The sequence below is a fragment of the Panthera leo genome, chromosome E2 (assembly GCF_018350215.1).
Source record: "Panthera leo isolate Ple1 chromosome E2, P.leo_Ple1_pat1.1, whole genome shotgun sequence".
NCBI classification, from domain to species: domain Eukaryota; kingdom Metazoa; phylum Chordata; class Mammalia; order Carnivora; family Felidae; genus Panthera; species Panthera leo.
This window is the reverse complement of record NC_056693.1, coordinates 54,511,895-54,528,072: the sequence shown is the minus strand read 5'-3', so window position 1 is coordinate 54,528,072 and position 16,178 is coordinate 54,511,895. Positions and strand designations below refer to the sequence as shown.

At 47.1% G+C, this 16,178-nt stretch overlaps 1 protein-coding gene and 1 pseudogene across 4 annotated transcripts in view; one reads left to right on the top strand and one right to left on the bottom strand.

The window, feature by feature from the left end:
* The window catches only part of GAN (gigaxonin), a 96,666-nt gene extending 84,876 nt beyond the window's left edge, over window positions 1–11,790 (bottom strand). For 3 of the 4 annotated variants that reach the window (XM_042921012.1, XM_042921008.1, XM_042921010.1), the window contains exon 1: window positions 10,918–11,790. In XM_042921012.1, coding sequence (XP_042776946.1) covers window positions 10,918–11,084 — 167 coding nt within the window. In that variant the 5' untranslated portion in view covers window positions 11,085–11,790. The remainder of the gene's footprint in view (window positions 1–10,917) is intronic. The other variant, XM_042921013.1, reaches the window with a different exon arrangement.
* On the top strand, window positions 5,053–7,696 carry LOC122208779 (annotated as a pseudogene).
* Window positions 11,791–16,178: the final 4,388 nt, after the last annotated feature.

Here is a 16,178-nt window from a genome sequence, read left to right as displayed (position 1 = left end):
ACTTTCAGAATGATCTACTCTAAAAATAAAGAGTCTATTCTGTCCCCATTCCTGAAATTGCTCCTATTGCACAACATTCGGATACGCAGCACTGAAAATTGAAGTGAACGTCGAAAGTAAGTTGAAAAGTCTTTGGCTCTGTGTTCATTTCCTTTACTAGCCCCAGAGAGGTAGCAAAAATCAGTTGAGTGACTTAGGTGTCCACGTAAGGTGTCTCCGTTTTTTTTTTTTAATTTTTTTTTTTTAACGTTTTATTTATTTTTGAGACAGGGAGAGACAGAGCACGAACAGGGGAGGGTCAGAGAGAGGGAGACACAGAATCCGAAACAGGCTCCAGGCTCTGAACTGTCAGCACAGAGCCCGACGCGGGGCTCGAACTCATGGACCGCGAGATCATGACCTGAGCCGAAGTCGGCCGCTTAACCGACTGAGCCACCCAGGCGCCCCAAGGTGTCTCAGTTTTGACGCTGTCGATGGGGGATGCACTCAAATAGCAGCCAGCACGCAAGAAAGAAAACAAAGCCCCGGGAGGTGCAGGACTCTGTCCACTAGTGAAACGTGAGCTCCCTTGTCTATCGCCTGGCCCCAGAGTCCCCCCGGCACCTAGCTGTCACTGAGTCTCTTCTTGTGTGTTTGGGAACAAATGGCTAAGCCCATAATCAAGTCTCTAAACAGTTAACACTACTGATATAAGGTCGCTTTACTGCCAACTCTTGCTGGGATGAGTTAATAAACAGTACATTTCAATACTTCGAGACAAATGCTGACTTTTTGAAAATGGAATTTCTTTTCTTTTTTAGTTGAGTATAGTGGTCATTCAATGTGACATCAGTTTCAGGTGTCCAACACAGTGATTGAACAGATTTGTACACAACGCTATGCTCACCACAGGCGTGGCTCCCTTCTGTCCCCATACGTCGCGGTTACAGTATCACTGCCTATATTCCTATTGCTGTGCCTTTTATACCCGTGACTTCCTCATTCCATAACTAGAGACCTGTATCCTCTTAACTCATTTTGCCCAACCTCCTATCCCCCTGCCCTTCCGGGAACCATCAGTATTTTTCTCTGTATTTATACGTATGCTATTTTGCTTTTTGGATTTTATTTTTTCTTTTGTTTTCAGATTTCACTTAGGAATGAAACCACATGGTATTTGCCTTTCTCAGTCTGACTTATTTCACTGGGCACAATACCTTCTAGGTCCATCCATGTTGTCTCAAACGGCAGGATCTCATCCTTTTTTATGGCTGCATAATGCTCTATTGTGTATGCACACCACATCTTCCTTATCTAGTCATCTGCTGATGGACACTTAGGTTGCCTCCATACCTTGGCTATTGTAAACAATGCTGCCATAGATGTAGGGGTGCATGTATCTTTCAAATTCGTGTTTTCGTTTTCTTTGGATAAACATTCGATAGTGTAATTATCGGCTCACATGGTCTTTGTATTTTTAATTTTTTTGAGGAAGCTCCATACCGTCTTCCACAGTGACCTACCAATTTACATTCCCAGCAACAGCGTACAAGGGCTGCTTCTCCACATCCTTGCCAACACTTGTTTTTTCTTGTCTCTTTGGTTTGACCCCTTCTAACAGGTATGAGGTGATAGCTCATTGTGGTTTTGATTTGCATTTCCCTTATTAGTGATGTTGAGCATCTTTTCATGTGTCTGTTGGCCATATATATGTCTTCTTTGGAAAAAAGGGCAGTGTTAAATATATTTAGCGTGTTATTTATTTATTTATTTATTTTCAGAGGGAGCGTGCGCGAGACAGAAAACGAATCCCAGGCAGACTCTGTGATGTCAGCACAAAGCCCAATGTGGGGTTTGATCTCACGAACCATGAGATCATGACCTGAGCCAAAATCAAGAGTCGGACACTCAACTGATGAAGCCACCCAGGTGCTCCAGGACAGAGTTAATTCTTGAACTGTAGTTTACTACGGGTCAGCACAATCGTAGAAGCGTATGGGTTAAGGCAGTGATGACATTTCTAAATAATGTAACAACAGCTGTGACAGTGGTGCATATTTTCATAATTCACGTTCCTACCAACAGCAGAGACGACGGAAGAGAAAGGAAACAAAAAGCATCTACCTTGTTCCTGCCCCCTCCATCCCCCCACCTCCAACTGCAGGAGGTGATAAAAACTAGAATTTTATTCCCTCCCTGCCAACCACAGGTATTTCCATTTTCACGCAGGTAACAAAGTTGGTCGCTCTCTGTTCACACAAGGCAGTGCTACCAGTACTTAAAAGGGGCCAGGCAGGTAAACAAACAAGCAAACAAACAAACAAACAAACAGCCAATTAACCAACCAACCACACCCGAAGGGTCCCATATCTGAGTGGGTAGGGTCTAAAGTGCACACACTGACTGTGGTGTAGGAAGAAAACCAGGCGTTGGCGGGAAACTCTTCCTTTCACTAAGGAAATGGAAGACTAGACAGAGGCGGAGCCTACTGGCCTCTGATTCCATCCCAGAGTAGAACTGGGCTATGGCAGGGGCGCCTGGGTGTCTCAGTCGGTTGAGCGTCCGACTTCGGCTCAGGTCATGATCTCACGGCTCGTGAGTTCGAGCCCCGGATCCTGGCTCTGTGCTGACAGCTCGGAGCCTGGAGCCTGCTTCGGATTCTGTGTCTCCCTCTCTCTCTGCTCCTCCCCTGCTCACGTTCTGTCTCTTTCCCTCTTTCTCTCAAAAATAAATAAACATTTAAAAAAAAAAAAAAAAGGAGAAGAAGCGGGCGATGGCAAGGAGAGAAGGGAAACCCAGGATCTAAGGACTCTCTCGGCTCTGCACAGGGCCACTTGCCTCCAACTTCTGGCTACGCCCAGTGAATGTGCTCCACCGTGTCAGAAGAGGCTCACACTCACCTCACCTTCCTAAAAGGGAGGTTTCCTCCAAGTCAAGGACTGACAGGTACAAGTTAAGTGACAACAGTCTGAACATATTTTGAGCTTAGTATTACCAAACAATTTACAATTATTCAGAGGCCCAGGCAATTGGTTACCGGTATGTTAATGTGCCTACAAAACCATGTCCCGTGATATTTCTACGGGCTAATATAAAAATCACAAGCATAGGGGCACCTGGGGGCTCAGTCGGTTAAGCGGCCGTCTTCGGCTCAGGTCGTCATCTCGCGGTCCGTGAGTTCGAGCCCCGCGTCAGGTTCTATGCTGATAGCTCGGAGCCTGGAGCCTGCTTCTGTTTCTGTGTCTCCCTCTCTTTCTGCCCCTCCCCCGTCCGCGCTCTGTCTCTCTCTGCCTTTCAAAAACGAATGTTAAAAAAATTAAAAAAAAAATCACAAGCATAAAATGGTCTTTCAAATTGTTCCTAAAATACAGAAATACTCAATAGTTGAAAGAATCAACAAAATACCTGTGAGCAAAGTATATATTTAAGGTTCTATATCCATTAGCGCATTAACTCTACAAAGGAAAACGAAGGGCATTTTTTTTTTTTTCCCACATCCCATTACTCAACAGTCTATTTTTTAAAACCGGCCCTTCCTTCTTCCATTTCTGATATACACTACCTCTCAAAGCTTTATTGCTTGAAGGCTGTTTCATCCAACAACATTACATGCAGATCTTATTTTCCCTAAGTGTTCTACTTTTCTAGTATCTCTGACTGAGGGAAAAATATTATAATTTATTCTCACAGAGAAATGAAATCAGCAAACATGAGACCATCATTTTATAGCTAAGTCACTCTTTGGCAATAAACACCAAGAGAGGAGACTTCACTCTCTGCTCTTTTGAGCACGGGGGTCAAGAGCTCTGGCTGAGCATTGGAGGGCATTTAGATGGACACATGACCTTGACCCTCCAAAGAGCTACAGATGCCACGTTCACCTGAGCCTTTGATGTCCTTCCTTCTTTGGACTCACTGCGTCTTAGGCAACAGAGAACTCACAGGAGGATCTCGAACTGTAACCACAGTCTGCCACTTGTCACACCCCACACCTCCACATCTCCACCCTTAACCTAGAATTCCCACTTACAAATTATTCATTTATATTACAGCTTCAGTACACAAAATGATAGACCTGTCTCCTGCCGAAGCCTCATGCAGCTCCCTCAGGGACTAACCTACAGCACGCATAAGCCAAATGACTCCTTATTTGTCCTAATTATGTTTTCTTGATGGATTATAAATAGATTTTAAGCCTCACTTTGATATCATAAGACAAACTGATGAACAGTTTAAACAATGGATAGAGTGGCTTTGTAATCCGGACGCTTAGGCTGTATTATCGAAATCTACATCCTAAGAAACAGAGTTTATGGAAAAGCACTTTGCTTGACTCTCTAAGTATATAACAGAAAGTACGGTAAGAACACTGAAGAAGACTAATACAAACTCTAAGAGGTAGAAGTCAAAGGGCAAAGGTAAAAGAATGAGAACTTATCCATCAGTGTTCATTAGAGCTACGTTTTATTTCTATCACATGTACTGTTACTCAAGATAACAATCCTCAGGAAAGTTCCACAATAAGCCTAAACATTCAACACTTCACTTTATGTCAGACTCACTAGTCTAACAAGAATTGTATTGATTTGCTTCTTCATTCGAAACCTTCCAAAACCCTCTCCAGAATAAGAGCATTCGTGGCTACTAACAGTGGCGACCGCCATCTCGTATAAATAAATAAATACCTTTAAGCTGAAATAAGTAATCTGTGTTGAACTTAGAGCTCCAATTTCAAGGGCTTAGTCTCCTTAGAAGCCAGAGAAAAGGCTCCTTTGGTCTTCTGAAACAGAACATACTTTAATATCAGATCTGAAAAACCCACATAAGAAAAGGATTTAATCAAACACAGTTGCAAATACTAAAAAGGAGGAGGAGGAAGAGGAAGAAGAAGGAGGGGAAGAGGGAGGAAGAGGAGGAGAAGAAATCATTTTGCAGCACGTGACTGTAAGCCCTCTGGGGCAGATTTCATCTTCTTTGGGATGTGGCTGTTTGGGACACGCATAGCAGGTGGATGAAAACAAACAAGGTGTAGATCCATTAAAGATATTTAGGCCCAGCTCAGCTCCCATCGCCATGAAGGTGCAGCAAGGGGCAGGTGTCGTCATTGAGCTGAAGACTGCTCCAGAACCGGGAGCTTCTAGCTGAACCCTTAGGCACTAAGAAACTTAACAGACGACAGTCACCGAGGAGCAGCTGCAGGCAGGTGACTACAAACTCAAAGCACAAGTGAAAGAAAAGGGAAAAGGGACGTGGGCACGAACAGCATGCTCTGCACACAGTGGACAAAACGAACAGACGTTAGTGCCTCTCAAGTACAGGGTGGGTACCAGATGCCCAAAGACAGGATGGTGACAATCTCCATGCTGCCATGAAACTTGCACTTCCTACAGAGATCGTACTGGTCTCCTTAAGTAGTTCATCAGCATCATCTATGAGTCAAAGTTTGGATTTAAATGGCGAAACAGGCTCATCGATAATCAGGCCTTGGAACACGTCCAAAGGGAACAGCAGAAAATAAATGCTTGTTACAAAACAGCTCTACGGGGCTGGGTTTACACAGCAGAACACCCAACCAAATCCTGTATGACTGGGCAAAAGAAATGCTTTAATGTCAACACGCACAAAAAAAACTTTAAATGATACAATAAAGCTCTAAGAACAGAAGCAGACCCCCTCCCCACAACATATACACACAAAGCCAAAAACAAAAAAACAACAAACCAAAAAAAAACACTGTCCAAGATGACCTAGAATGGGGGCGCCTGGGGGGCTCGGCCGGTAAGAGTCTGACTCTCGATTTCGGCTCAGGTCACACCCATCATCTCAAGGTTCACGAGTCTGAGCCCTGCAAAGGGCTCTGTGCTGACAGTGCAGATCCTGCTTGAGATTCTCTCCTCTCCCCCTCTCTCTCTGCCCCTGCCCAGCTCACAGGCTCTCTCCTTTCTCTCTCTCAAAATAAACAAATAAACTTGGGGAAAAAAAAAAAAAAAAAAAAGAAGATCTAGACTGGATTCTGGGCCCAGTGTCTCCACTCCACCCTCCAAAGACCAGCTTTCCCTGAAAACACAAGGGAGAAATACTGCTGTTCTCACTGTTGGCTGACTCATCGAGGGATCCACAAATCTTGAGACTCTTTCTTTCCTTTACTCTCCAGGATGAAAAGCTCAACAAAGTAAGGTTCCAACAGATCCCCAGGAAAAAAACCAAACCAAAACAAAATGAATTCTCAAAAGTGAATAGAGGTTTTCTGCACCCACGCTCCCGGTGGTTCCTGGTGCTGGCAGCAGGCGCCCTGGACGTGCAGAACAAGGTGGGCGAGTTCGTGCACCTGTCCGTGCTGTGGAAGTGCTCTGCCAGCAACTGCATCATCGGGGCCAGGGACCACGCGTCCATCCAGGTGAATGTGGCCCAGGTGAACAAGGTGACAGGCAAGCTCAACGGCCAGTTTAAAACCTACGCTATCTGTGGGGCCATTCACGGGATGGGGGAGTCAGATGACTCCATCCTCTGACTGGCCAAAGCCAATGGCATCGTTTCAAAGAACTTCTGACTCCAAAGGATCACGGATGTGGAATATTTTTCGTTAATAAATAGCACCTCCCCTGCCAAAAAAGTGAACAGAGGACAGGAACCTGCATGTGTCCCTGCAGAACCACCCAGCAGTTCATCTTCAAATCCTTTTCACGTACATCACTCCCAAAGCACCACAGCTCACAAGGGAAAAGAGTCTGAACTTCATATCAGATCGATGGGATTGTGCCAGAACCAGAAGAGCCTCAGACATGAAGCAAAGCAAACTTTGCAATATTCAAGAGAAAGGGAAATTTCCTATAAGCCTCAGGGAACCTTTCCCAGAAGGTCTCAGGGTTGCTGAGAAAGGAAAGATTCTGTGGGTCGTTATACCAACGAATTCAATGTTGCCGTCCTTAAAGGTCGTCAGCTACATTTAGGTTTAGTTTTCCAACAAACCAAAGGGAAGATGTCATTCAGGGATCAGAATGAGGAAGAGCTGGGAAGAGGGCATTCTGGGAAAGCAGCATCCCACTTACTGAGCGTAACAATGGACCACGGAAAGTCCTGCCTGCCTTCCAGTAGCATCTGTATCCTAACACCACATGATACATACATGCCCTACCCAACTTTTTTTCAGGTTAGCATTAGGGTTCTATTGCTAAAGCTGAGTTTTATGTTTTTTTCCCTCTTATACTGAAAGTCCTTCTAGTGTATGATAGCTAAGACTATCAGAGGAAAAATAAATGCTAAGCCAAAGAAGGAGCACAGGAAAAGATTAAACCAGTTAGTTAGGTTAAAAGACTTTTCTATATTAAGTAGAAAGTATGCCAAATGAGCTGCTTTCATTCCTACTCTGACAAAATTGAACTGGTTCCCTCTGTTGGGAGTGCAGAAAATATATAACATTGTTTCCAAATCATACAACTTTATACTGCTTAAGACAGTTACTTAAACTAGGCTACCTAAGGACATTATATAAACAAAACTCACATTTTTATAGTTTCTCAGACTACTAAACTTTTCAACACCCCATCCACATGTTAATGACGTCACAGGCCTAAATGCTTAAGCTTCAACAAAAGGGAAAGGCAGAAACATCAAGCACCAGAACATGCAAACTTAGTTTGTTTCAACGTGATTCTTTCAAGTTCCTTCCAAACATGGGGCGCCTGGCTGCCTCAGTTGGCTAAGCCACTGACTTCGGCTTAGGTCATGATCTTGCAGTTCATGAGTTCAAGTCCAGCTCTGGGCTGACAGCTCAGGGCCTGGAGCCTGCTTCAGATTCATATTCTCTCTCTCTCTCTCTCTCTCAAAAATAAATACACATTAAAAAAACACTTAAAGTTCCTTCCAAACAAAACAGATACATGATAGCGGCATCAGGGTGGCTCAGCTGGTTAAGCAGAGGACTCTTGATTTCAGCTCAGGTCATGATCTCACAGTTCATGAGGTCTAGCCCCACGCAGGGCTCTGTGTTGTCAGCATGGAGCCTACTCGGGATTCTATCTCTGCCCCTCACCTACTCATTCTCTCTCACTCTCCCTCAAAATAAATACACTTAAAAAAAAAACAAACAGATATGTTATGAAAGCTGGATATCACTGATGTCAAAAATTATTAGTTCATTTGTAAGTAGTAATACAGATAAATCAAATTACTTGTAAGTAGTTTTGAGATTGATCATTTTTTAAATGTTTTTTATTTATTTTTGAGAGAGAGAGAGTGCACAAGCAGGGAAGGGGCAGAGAGAGAAGGTGACAGAGGATCCGAAGCAGGCTCCACGCTGGCAGCAACGAGCCCGATGTGGGGCTTGAACTCACGAACCCTGAAATCATGACCTGAGGCAAAGTCGGAAGCTCAACCCACTGAGCCACCCAGGCGCCCTGAGACTGATCATCTTAAAATACTCCCAGGAACACCACTTCAACAGCCAAATAAACTTAAAAGAGTCACTGACAAAAACATACGCTGACTGATTCGGGGTCATCTACAAAATGTCAAAAATATCTGTCCTATCCGTTGAACAAGATGGTTAAAAATGAAAATCAGAAGGAGATAGTGTGTAAAAGTACATTTAAATGATAACATATTGTGTGTTGATAAGCAGTACAGGTCGCATAAAGAAGAGTTAAATATGAGTAATGTTGTAACTTGGTATCATAAATGGGTGGGAGACAAGGTGTCATTAACCAGGAGTCTAATCTGACTTCACCCACTAAGAACGAGCAACTTCATCATAATACAAATACAAATCACTAAGGCCCACTGAACCCCATTTCCTTATTTGGAAAGTAGCAGAATTAGGGCAGCGAAGATCTGAAGTCCCTTTCACTTGGCCACTTTGATTAGCAAGATTTAACAAAGAAATCACTGCTTTTATTAATGAGTACCATTTCACATTACTAAATATTCTCATTATTTGCCACCACGTGACAAGTCAATCCCCCACGTCTTCTAATGCAGCAGACACAGCAGCGATCTACCTTTGCAGATCCGCGTGCAGACCTGGAAAGTTCAAACACTATTACATACTCCTGCACAGGTCAAAGATTAAAGGAGACCAAGACACATTTTATCCCTCATTTATCAGACTAGTGAGCTGAAGCCGAGATTAAGTCATCTGCCAACAGCTCCCAGCTATGAGAGTAGCCGGATTGGGAAAGCAGGCACAGGGCTCTTCCCAGTTACGGATAACTGGGCATCTGAAATGAAATATAACCGAGCCAGTCGTGTAATGGCCCACCTGCTGGGGAAGACAGGCAGGTAATCACTCATTCAACACATGTGCGAAACCACGAGGCACGGTTCTCTCTGGCTGCCAGGGACACAGAAACGGACAAAGGAAAACTCCCTGGCCTCATGGAGCTTACGGCGTGGTTGGGGAAGGCGGGCAAAGTGAGTATATTAACAGTGGTAAGTGGTGTGGACAAAGCTCAGGCACTGAAAGGGATACACAGCATGTGTCTGGCAATTTGCAATTTTCTTAAAAGCCTGCTGGACGCCTCTTAGAGAACGACAACAATAATGCATCTAAAGTAACCGTCCTTAGCATTTCCCCACACAGGGAATCCTTGGGGTACAGGGAACACTCTGACCTCCTGATTCCAGCTTGATACGGATTGCTCAAACCTCTCAGCTGCCAGCTAGGCACTGTCCATCCCACTGACAATCCAAATTCCATACTAACAAAGACTCCCCCCACCCCCATCCCACCTTTACATCCACAAAGAGTGCAGGGAGATTTACAAAACACGGCCAGAAGTTAGGGGAGCGCTTGGACGGCTTCTGAATTAGCACAGGTATCTCCTAATGCAAAGGTTAAAATGGAGTTTGGGGGCTGAGTTCTGCTGGGACAAAGCAGTAAGAATACCTTACACTTCATTTTGCTTTTTCTGACCTGTCAATTCTAGTGACATTCTCTACTATGAGTCTATATTTAACCAGCTTACTGGACAGTTTCTTCAGCTTTTAGCGTTTTCCCCCCCTCCCTTTTATTAAAAGAGCAACCCAGTTTGCAAGAAAGTTGCTCTACGAAACGACAGTCCCCTGCAAGATCCGGTATACCTGGTTAAGCACTATCTTAATCAACCTTTAATTAATTAACCTGGTTAGTTGAGCTGGCATATCAGGTTAAGCTTTGTTTCAATGAAGTTTTAGAATGTCCTCTGAGTCTCTCAAGATCTCACGATCCTCCGTTGTGACCGCATCCTGAGAATTACAGGAAGAGCTCTAAAATTAGCTGCAGCTTATTTTAACGTGTGTCCATAACGCACAGCCCTCCTTTTACATGCAGCGCCCACTGGGAGTGTAAGAAGGCACGTCTGACAAGAACTTCGGCCTTGGGGGGTCGATCGCTGATCCTAGGGACACGATCCCGCGGGGCTTCCCCTCCGCCCACAGCCGGCGAGGAAGTGTTTGTTTGGCTTCTCCTCGGGAGAGACGCGCCCGGCTCGCTTCGCCGCGCCGGCCCGGCCCACTGCGCGATCCGGAGGCGAGCGGCGGGCAAACTTCAGCCGGGCTCCGCCGGCCGGGCCCCGGCGAGGCCCCGCCCTGCTCGCGGGTGCGGGTGCGGGTCCCGGGCCGGGCCAGGACGGCGTCCGGGGGCGTCGGCGGCCCGGAGGCCCCGGCGAGCGCGGGGCAACGGAGCAGGGAGGGCGGGAGGGCAGCGGCCCGGCTCCGCGGGGGTCGCCAGGGAGCACTGCCCCGGCTCGAGGGCGGCCGAAGCTAAGGGACCGTCCCGGGGGGCCCGGCAGGGTGTCCGCCGGCAGGGACAGCGCGCCGGGCGGTGGCCGGCCTGGGGGTGGGGGGGACCTGGGCGGCTGGCGGGTGGTGGCGACCAGGGGCTCCGGGGACACGCCCGGCCCGGCTCGCCCCCGGGCTCCGGGCAGCGCGGCCCCGCCCGGCCCGCCGCGGCCCGGTCCTCACCTGATGTACGGGCTGGCCGCCGCCAGGATGTTCTTCTGCACCGGGATCTCCTCCCCGTCGAGGACCAGGTGCGCGTCGCAGAAGCGAGACTCCTCGCGGAAAGAGCTGAGCGCTCGCAGCAGACGCGCCGCATGCTGAGGATCGGACACGGCGCTGCCCTCTGCCATCGCGGCGCCCGCTCGTCAGCCGTCCGGTCCAGCTGCCCCAGCCGCCCCGCGGGACCCCTCGAGCTGCCCGCGTCCGGCGCGCGCCCTGTCTGCACAGTCCGCGCGCGCGCGCGCCCGTCCGGCCCGGCTCTCAGCGCTCGGAGAAGAAGCGGGAGCCCCCGGAACGCGCCTGCGCCATCCGCGGCGCTAGGGGCTGGCGCCTTTAAGGAGCCGCGGCGTTGCGTCATTTCTCCGCGACGCCCCCGCGCCCTCGGTCCCTCCCTCTCGCCAGTAGTCGCCGGAGGCAGCCAATCAGAAGCCTCGTTCCGCCGCTGGCCCAGCTGGTAGCGGTCCCCGCGCAGCCAGGGGCTGTCGTTCGCCGGGAGCTGTAGCTGCTGCGGTGGAGGGTGTGCGGGCAGGCTGGCACTCTGTGGTTAAGCCCCGGGCCTCTAGCGCCGCGAGTCTGAATCCGAGCCTCGGCTTTCCACTCAGTAGCTGTGTGGCCATGGGTAAGGCGTCCATCCTCACTTTCTCCATCTGCAAAAGGCAGGTGATGGCTTCTCAGTGGTGTCGTGGACTCTTGTGAGCTCTCGCGTGGAAAAAAGGGCGCAGTAGGTGTAGCTTTTGTTATTCCCGAAAGAAAGGGCGCTTCCTAGGTAAGAGCGCAGACCCGAGAAAGCAGACCCTCAAAAAGAGCATTTGGTTGCAGGCTAGGGAAGGAGATGAAGCAGACGAAGCTGGAGAAGCACGCAAGAAACCTTATATTTTGCAGGGCCTCCCTGTCTACGGTAAGGAGCATGGTCTTGATTCTGTAGGGGTTAGGAACTATGAAAGCGTTTGAAACAGGGTGTTTTACAAAGATGACCCAGCTGCTGCGTGGAGAATGAGGAGGGTGGTGCTAAAGGCAGAAAGATGCTTAAATAATTGCAGTACTTGAAGGAAGGGTCTGGGGACCTAAATCGAAGGATCTTGGTGTATGTAAGTGGATATTAATGGATGCTTTTAAAGGAACAGGCAGAACTGTGAGGGAGAGGGAGTCCTGGACAACGTTCTGGGTTGAGTAACTGCGTGGATGTTGGTACCCATCAGACAGACAGGAGACGCTGAAGGGGTGGAGGGCATAGAGATCAGATGTCCACATAGGACTAGGTTCCCAACCCCGTGAAGATCAAGGATGTGACAGGAAGCAACTTTGAGTCAGCTCCGTCCCCAGGGCAAGCCCATATGGTCTGAGGTCCCCCCCCCCCCCCCCCCCCCGAGGTTAAGGGCACATGGGAATGTGGAACGTAGCCACCGTTTTGTACAAACACTATGTTGTTTGTACAACCTAATTGTACAAACATTAGGTCATTTGTACAACCCTCAATAAGCTTCTAAAGAATTAAGCAATTTTTCTGAAGGATTATTAATTAGGACCAAGCACCTGAAGAATGAACAGCATTTCAGATAAGGCAGGATGGGGTTTTCACTGGATCCGTTCAGTCTTTTCTTTCAACCAGCTCAGAGGGTCCAATGCAGCCATGGGTCTTTACCCTGAACTAGCGAAGGCTTTGGAGTCGCTGGCAGAAGAGTAATTGGGGAAAAGGAAGTTATTAGTGGAAGGTCTAGACTTTTCCAGTTCCTTCTTCAAACTCAGCTTAGTATTTATGGGTGAAATAAAAATGTCTAGGGCTGGCTTCAAACCCAAATGAAGGGATGGAGGGAAGCGGGTGAGGGTACAGATGAATCGAGTGTCTATGAGTTACTAATTGTTAAAGCAGGTTGTGGGTACGTGGAGTTTCGTTGTACTAGTCTCCGTATTTCTGTGTATGTTGTAAAATGTCACAATAAAAATAAAAAAACAAGATAAGCAGCTCAGACTTCTCCATGATACCTGCCCCATATCCCTGGGAGCGGTCGACACTCCTTTCCCCCAGTTGTTGTTGTACTTTGAAACTGCTCTGGCAGGTAACTTATTATAAATGGGTTTCTTTATCCATGTCACCTGCCAGCTTATATGTTTCAGTGGCTCGATTTCCAGGTGCTAAGCACAGTGCTTGGCCCTAGCAGTACTCAGTGTCATTCACTGAGCACTACTAGGAGGGATGCATGGAGGGAGTAACAAAATTGTGAATAACGAACACTTAATAAATGTTTTCTGAATTTTATCTTTTCTGTTTTTAGTTTGTCTTTGTCTTCATTCTCAACTGGGTTGCTGTTGGGATCAAAAATGATGTATGTGACAGAGAGAGTTCTCTACAATGTAGATATTTGATAAATACTTATTGCTTGGAATGCTGGTTTACTCTCCCAACTATCAGGAGGTTCCAAAACAAAGAGTTCAAATAACAGAATCACCCTCAGGTAACCAGTTTCCCCAGAATGGGGGTGTTGCGTTAGTTGAAATAACTGGAAGTGAGTGGGGATTAGTCAGGTAGGCTCTTCCTGGTAGAGGTGAACATTCTCTGGCATTTTGACAGAAGGAAGGAAGGAAGGGGTGGAGGGGTAAAACACCTGGGCAGAGGGTTGTAGACAGACCCGCATCAACCAGGGAAAAGTTGCTGGCTTGAGACGGTCAGATCAGCAAAAGACCTCATAGATGCTTTCAAAAGCACCCCCGCTGTTGGCAATATTTACCACCATCCCACCCACCCGAATAACTCATCTTTCAAAACCAAGCACAAACATGACCTTCAAGGAACCTCCAAACAGCCTCACAGGGCAGAGTCCCCGTGCTGTGCCATGTTCCTGCTTTCTGGGCTGCGCTTTATCCCCTTACCACACTGTAATTAACCGGTTTCTTTGTTGGTTTGCGAGCTCCTCCAAGGTCGGAGCTGTGTTGAATTCACTCGTGTTCCAAGGGACTTGCACAGTGCCTGGTACTTCATAGATGCCCCTCGAGCGCTTTTGCATAATTAGTTAGAGGTAGCAAGTTGGGTCAATGAGCACAGTAGGCAGGATGGAACACAGCAGGATGGCAGGGAGCTGAACACCCTGTCTAGAGCAAGAGGCTGCCCCTCAGCCCTAGCTGACTGCCCCATGGGATAAGGACCCCGTGGTGCCAAATGCAGGGGTTTTTCAAGAGATCTGAAATTCACATGTCAAATGTCCCAGTTTTTCAACATCAGCCACCACTTCCATTTGGGAGAAAAAGATAAAGCGTGTGTCTACACACACCTTCTGGCTTTCATTCATTTCCTGAAGTAATCGGAAAACCATCTTGGTTTACCAAGAGGGGAGTTAACAATCAAAAGAATGCTAGGTTTTCAATCAAGTGTTGAGTTCAGCTCAGGTGCCACGAGAAACCCCTGCCTTGTGTAGGAAAGCAAGAGCACCCACACGTGGGAGGAAGGCTTGTGGGGCACAGCCTGCAGGAGCCACTCCCGGTTAGACCTTGGACTGTTGTGTAGCCTTTCTTGTTATTGCTCAAACTGTGCCGCCCGTGATACTGTTTACGGCCATCAGAATGGTGTCTTTGGTGTGACTGTTTCCCTGCATTCCATAGATTTCCGACCTCAGCTGTTGTGAAACGAGTCATTTGAGATCCGGTACAGTCCCAGCCATGTCAGTCTCTGGGACTAAGTGGCCCCTCCTGCTTTAGTGGCTAAACAACCCCCAGAGAAAGAATTTTCTCTTCCCCCTCCTCCTGTCTGGAGACTAAAAAGGGTGTTCACAAGATATCAGCAGAAGTCATTCATTCAACAAATATCTATTAAGTAACTGCCATGTGATACATTGCAGATACAATGATGGCGAAAACAGACATGGTTGCCTCAGTGGATCACTGCAGAGACTTTTTACTGTCTTCCTGATTTTCACAAAGCACATGTATCATTTCTACAATCAGAAAAAAACATTTTCTTTCCATTTGCAAAAAGCCGGGCGGGAGGAGGGGAACTCTAGCTTTATTTTGCTTTGAACAACGAGCCCTTGAAGAAGAGAAGAATCACCTTGGAGTTTGAGGTTTTGGTTTTTAGTAAGTGTTGGAAAGAGGAGGGAGAGTCCAGTAAAAAAAAAAAAATAATGCAAAGAAAACAACAATATTTAGGCTCTTGAGAAAACACTGGCTCTCAGATTCAATTTATTGGAGAGGACACCAAAGCAAGATGAGCCAAGGACTCAGCCAAGGTCATACATGCGACCTAGTCAGAGAAGAACTCAGGCCTCGAGCTCCTGCCTTCCAGCCCTGTAAGCTTTTCCATTACACCAAGTTGACTCTTCGTAAACATGAATTTGGTTGAGACAGTCCCTTCTGATTCATTTGAAGGCGGTCTTCACATATTTTATGGGTAAGTCTGTCATTTGTCCAAATCTATTTATAGCTCCTTTCTTTCGGAAAATCTAAGCTCTTCCAAATTGCTGAGTCAGAGAACATCTCAGTATTTATAACTCTAGAGAGTCAATTCCACATATTTATACAATATTCAGAGAGGTGTCTCAGAAACCAGTGAACTAATTACGTTGTAATGAAGACAGTTGAGTGTTTCTGACCAAACCTATGCTATACTCCTCAGCACCCAGTGCAGTGCCTGATACACAGTAGGGGCTCAGTAAATATTTGCTGAAGGAATAAATGTTAGTAACTAGGGAGAACTGAGATTTTTCTGTCCATAAGGGATTACTTGGGATGTTTTCGAAGATTGCCCCACCGAACACCAAGCAACAGCCTGCTAACATCTCCAAGTGAGTATCTAGTAGGCATCCGCAACTATGAATTTAACTCTTGGTTTTACCGCTTCAACCTGCTCATTCCCAAAATCAGTGGCAGCATCCTTCGTTTAAGGACAGAGGGCAGAAACTTAGGGACATCCTTGACCTCTGTCTCTCACACCCTTCATCCAATTCCCCAGCAAAGCCTGCAGCTCTTTGTGCAGACTTTGTCCTGAATGCAGCCTTAGCCTCACAACCCCTGCCAGTACTGCTCTGGGAGAGCCACTGATCAACTCCCCCTGGACTCCTGCGGCGGCCTCCCGGTGCTCCCCTTGCTTTTCTCTTGCCTCCTTATGAGTCCTTTCTCCCCATAAGCTAATCAGATCAAGTTGCTTCCGAGTGCAAAACTTTCCAATGGCTTCCCCGTGGCTTACAAAAGCCCTATGTGAGCTCTTCCTTCCTCTGTGACCTCATTTCCTATGACTT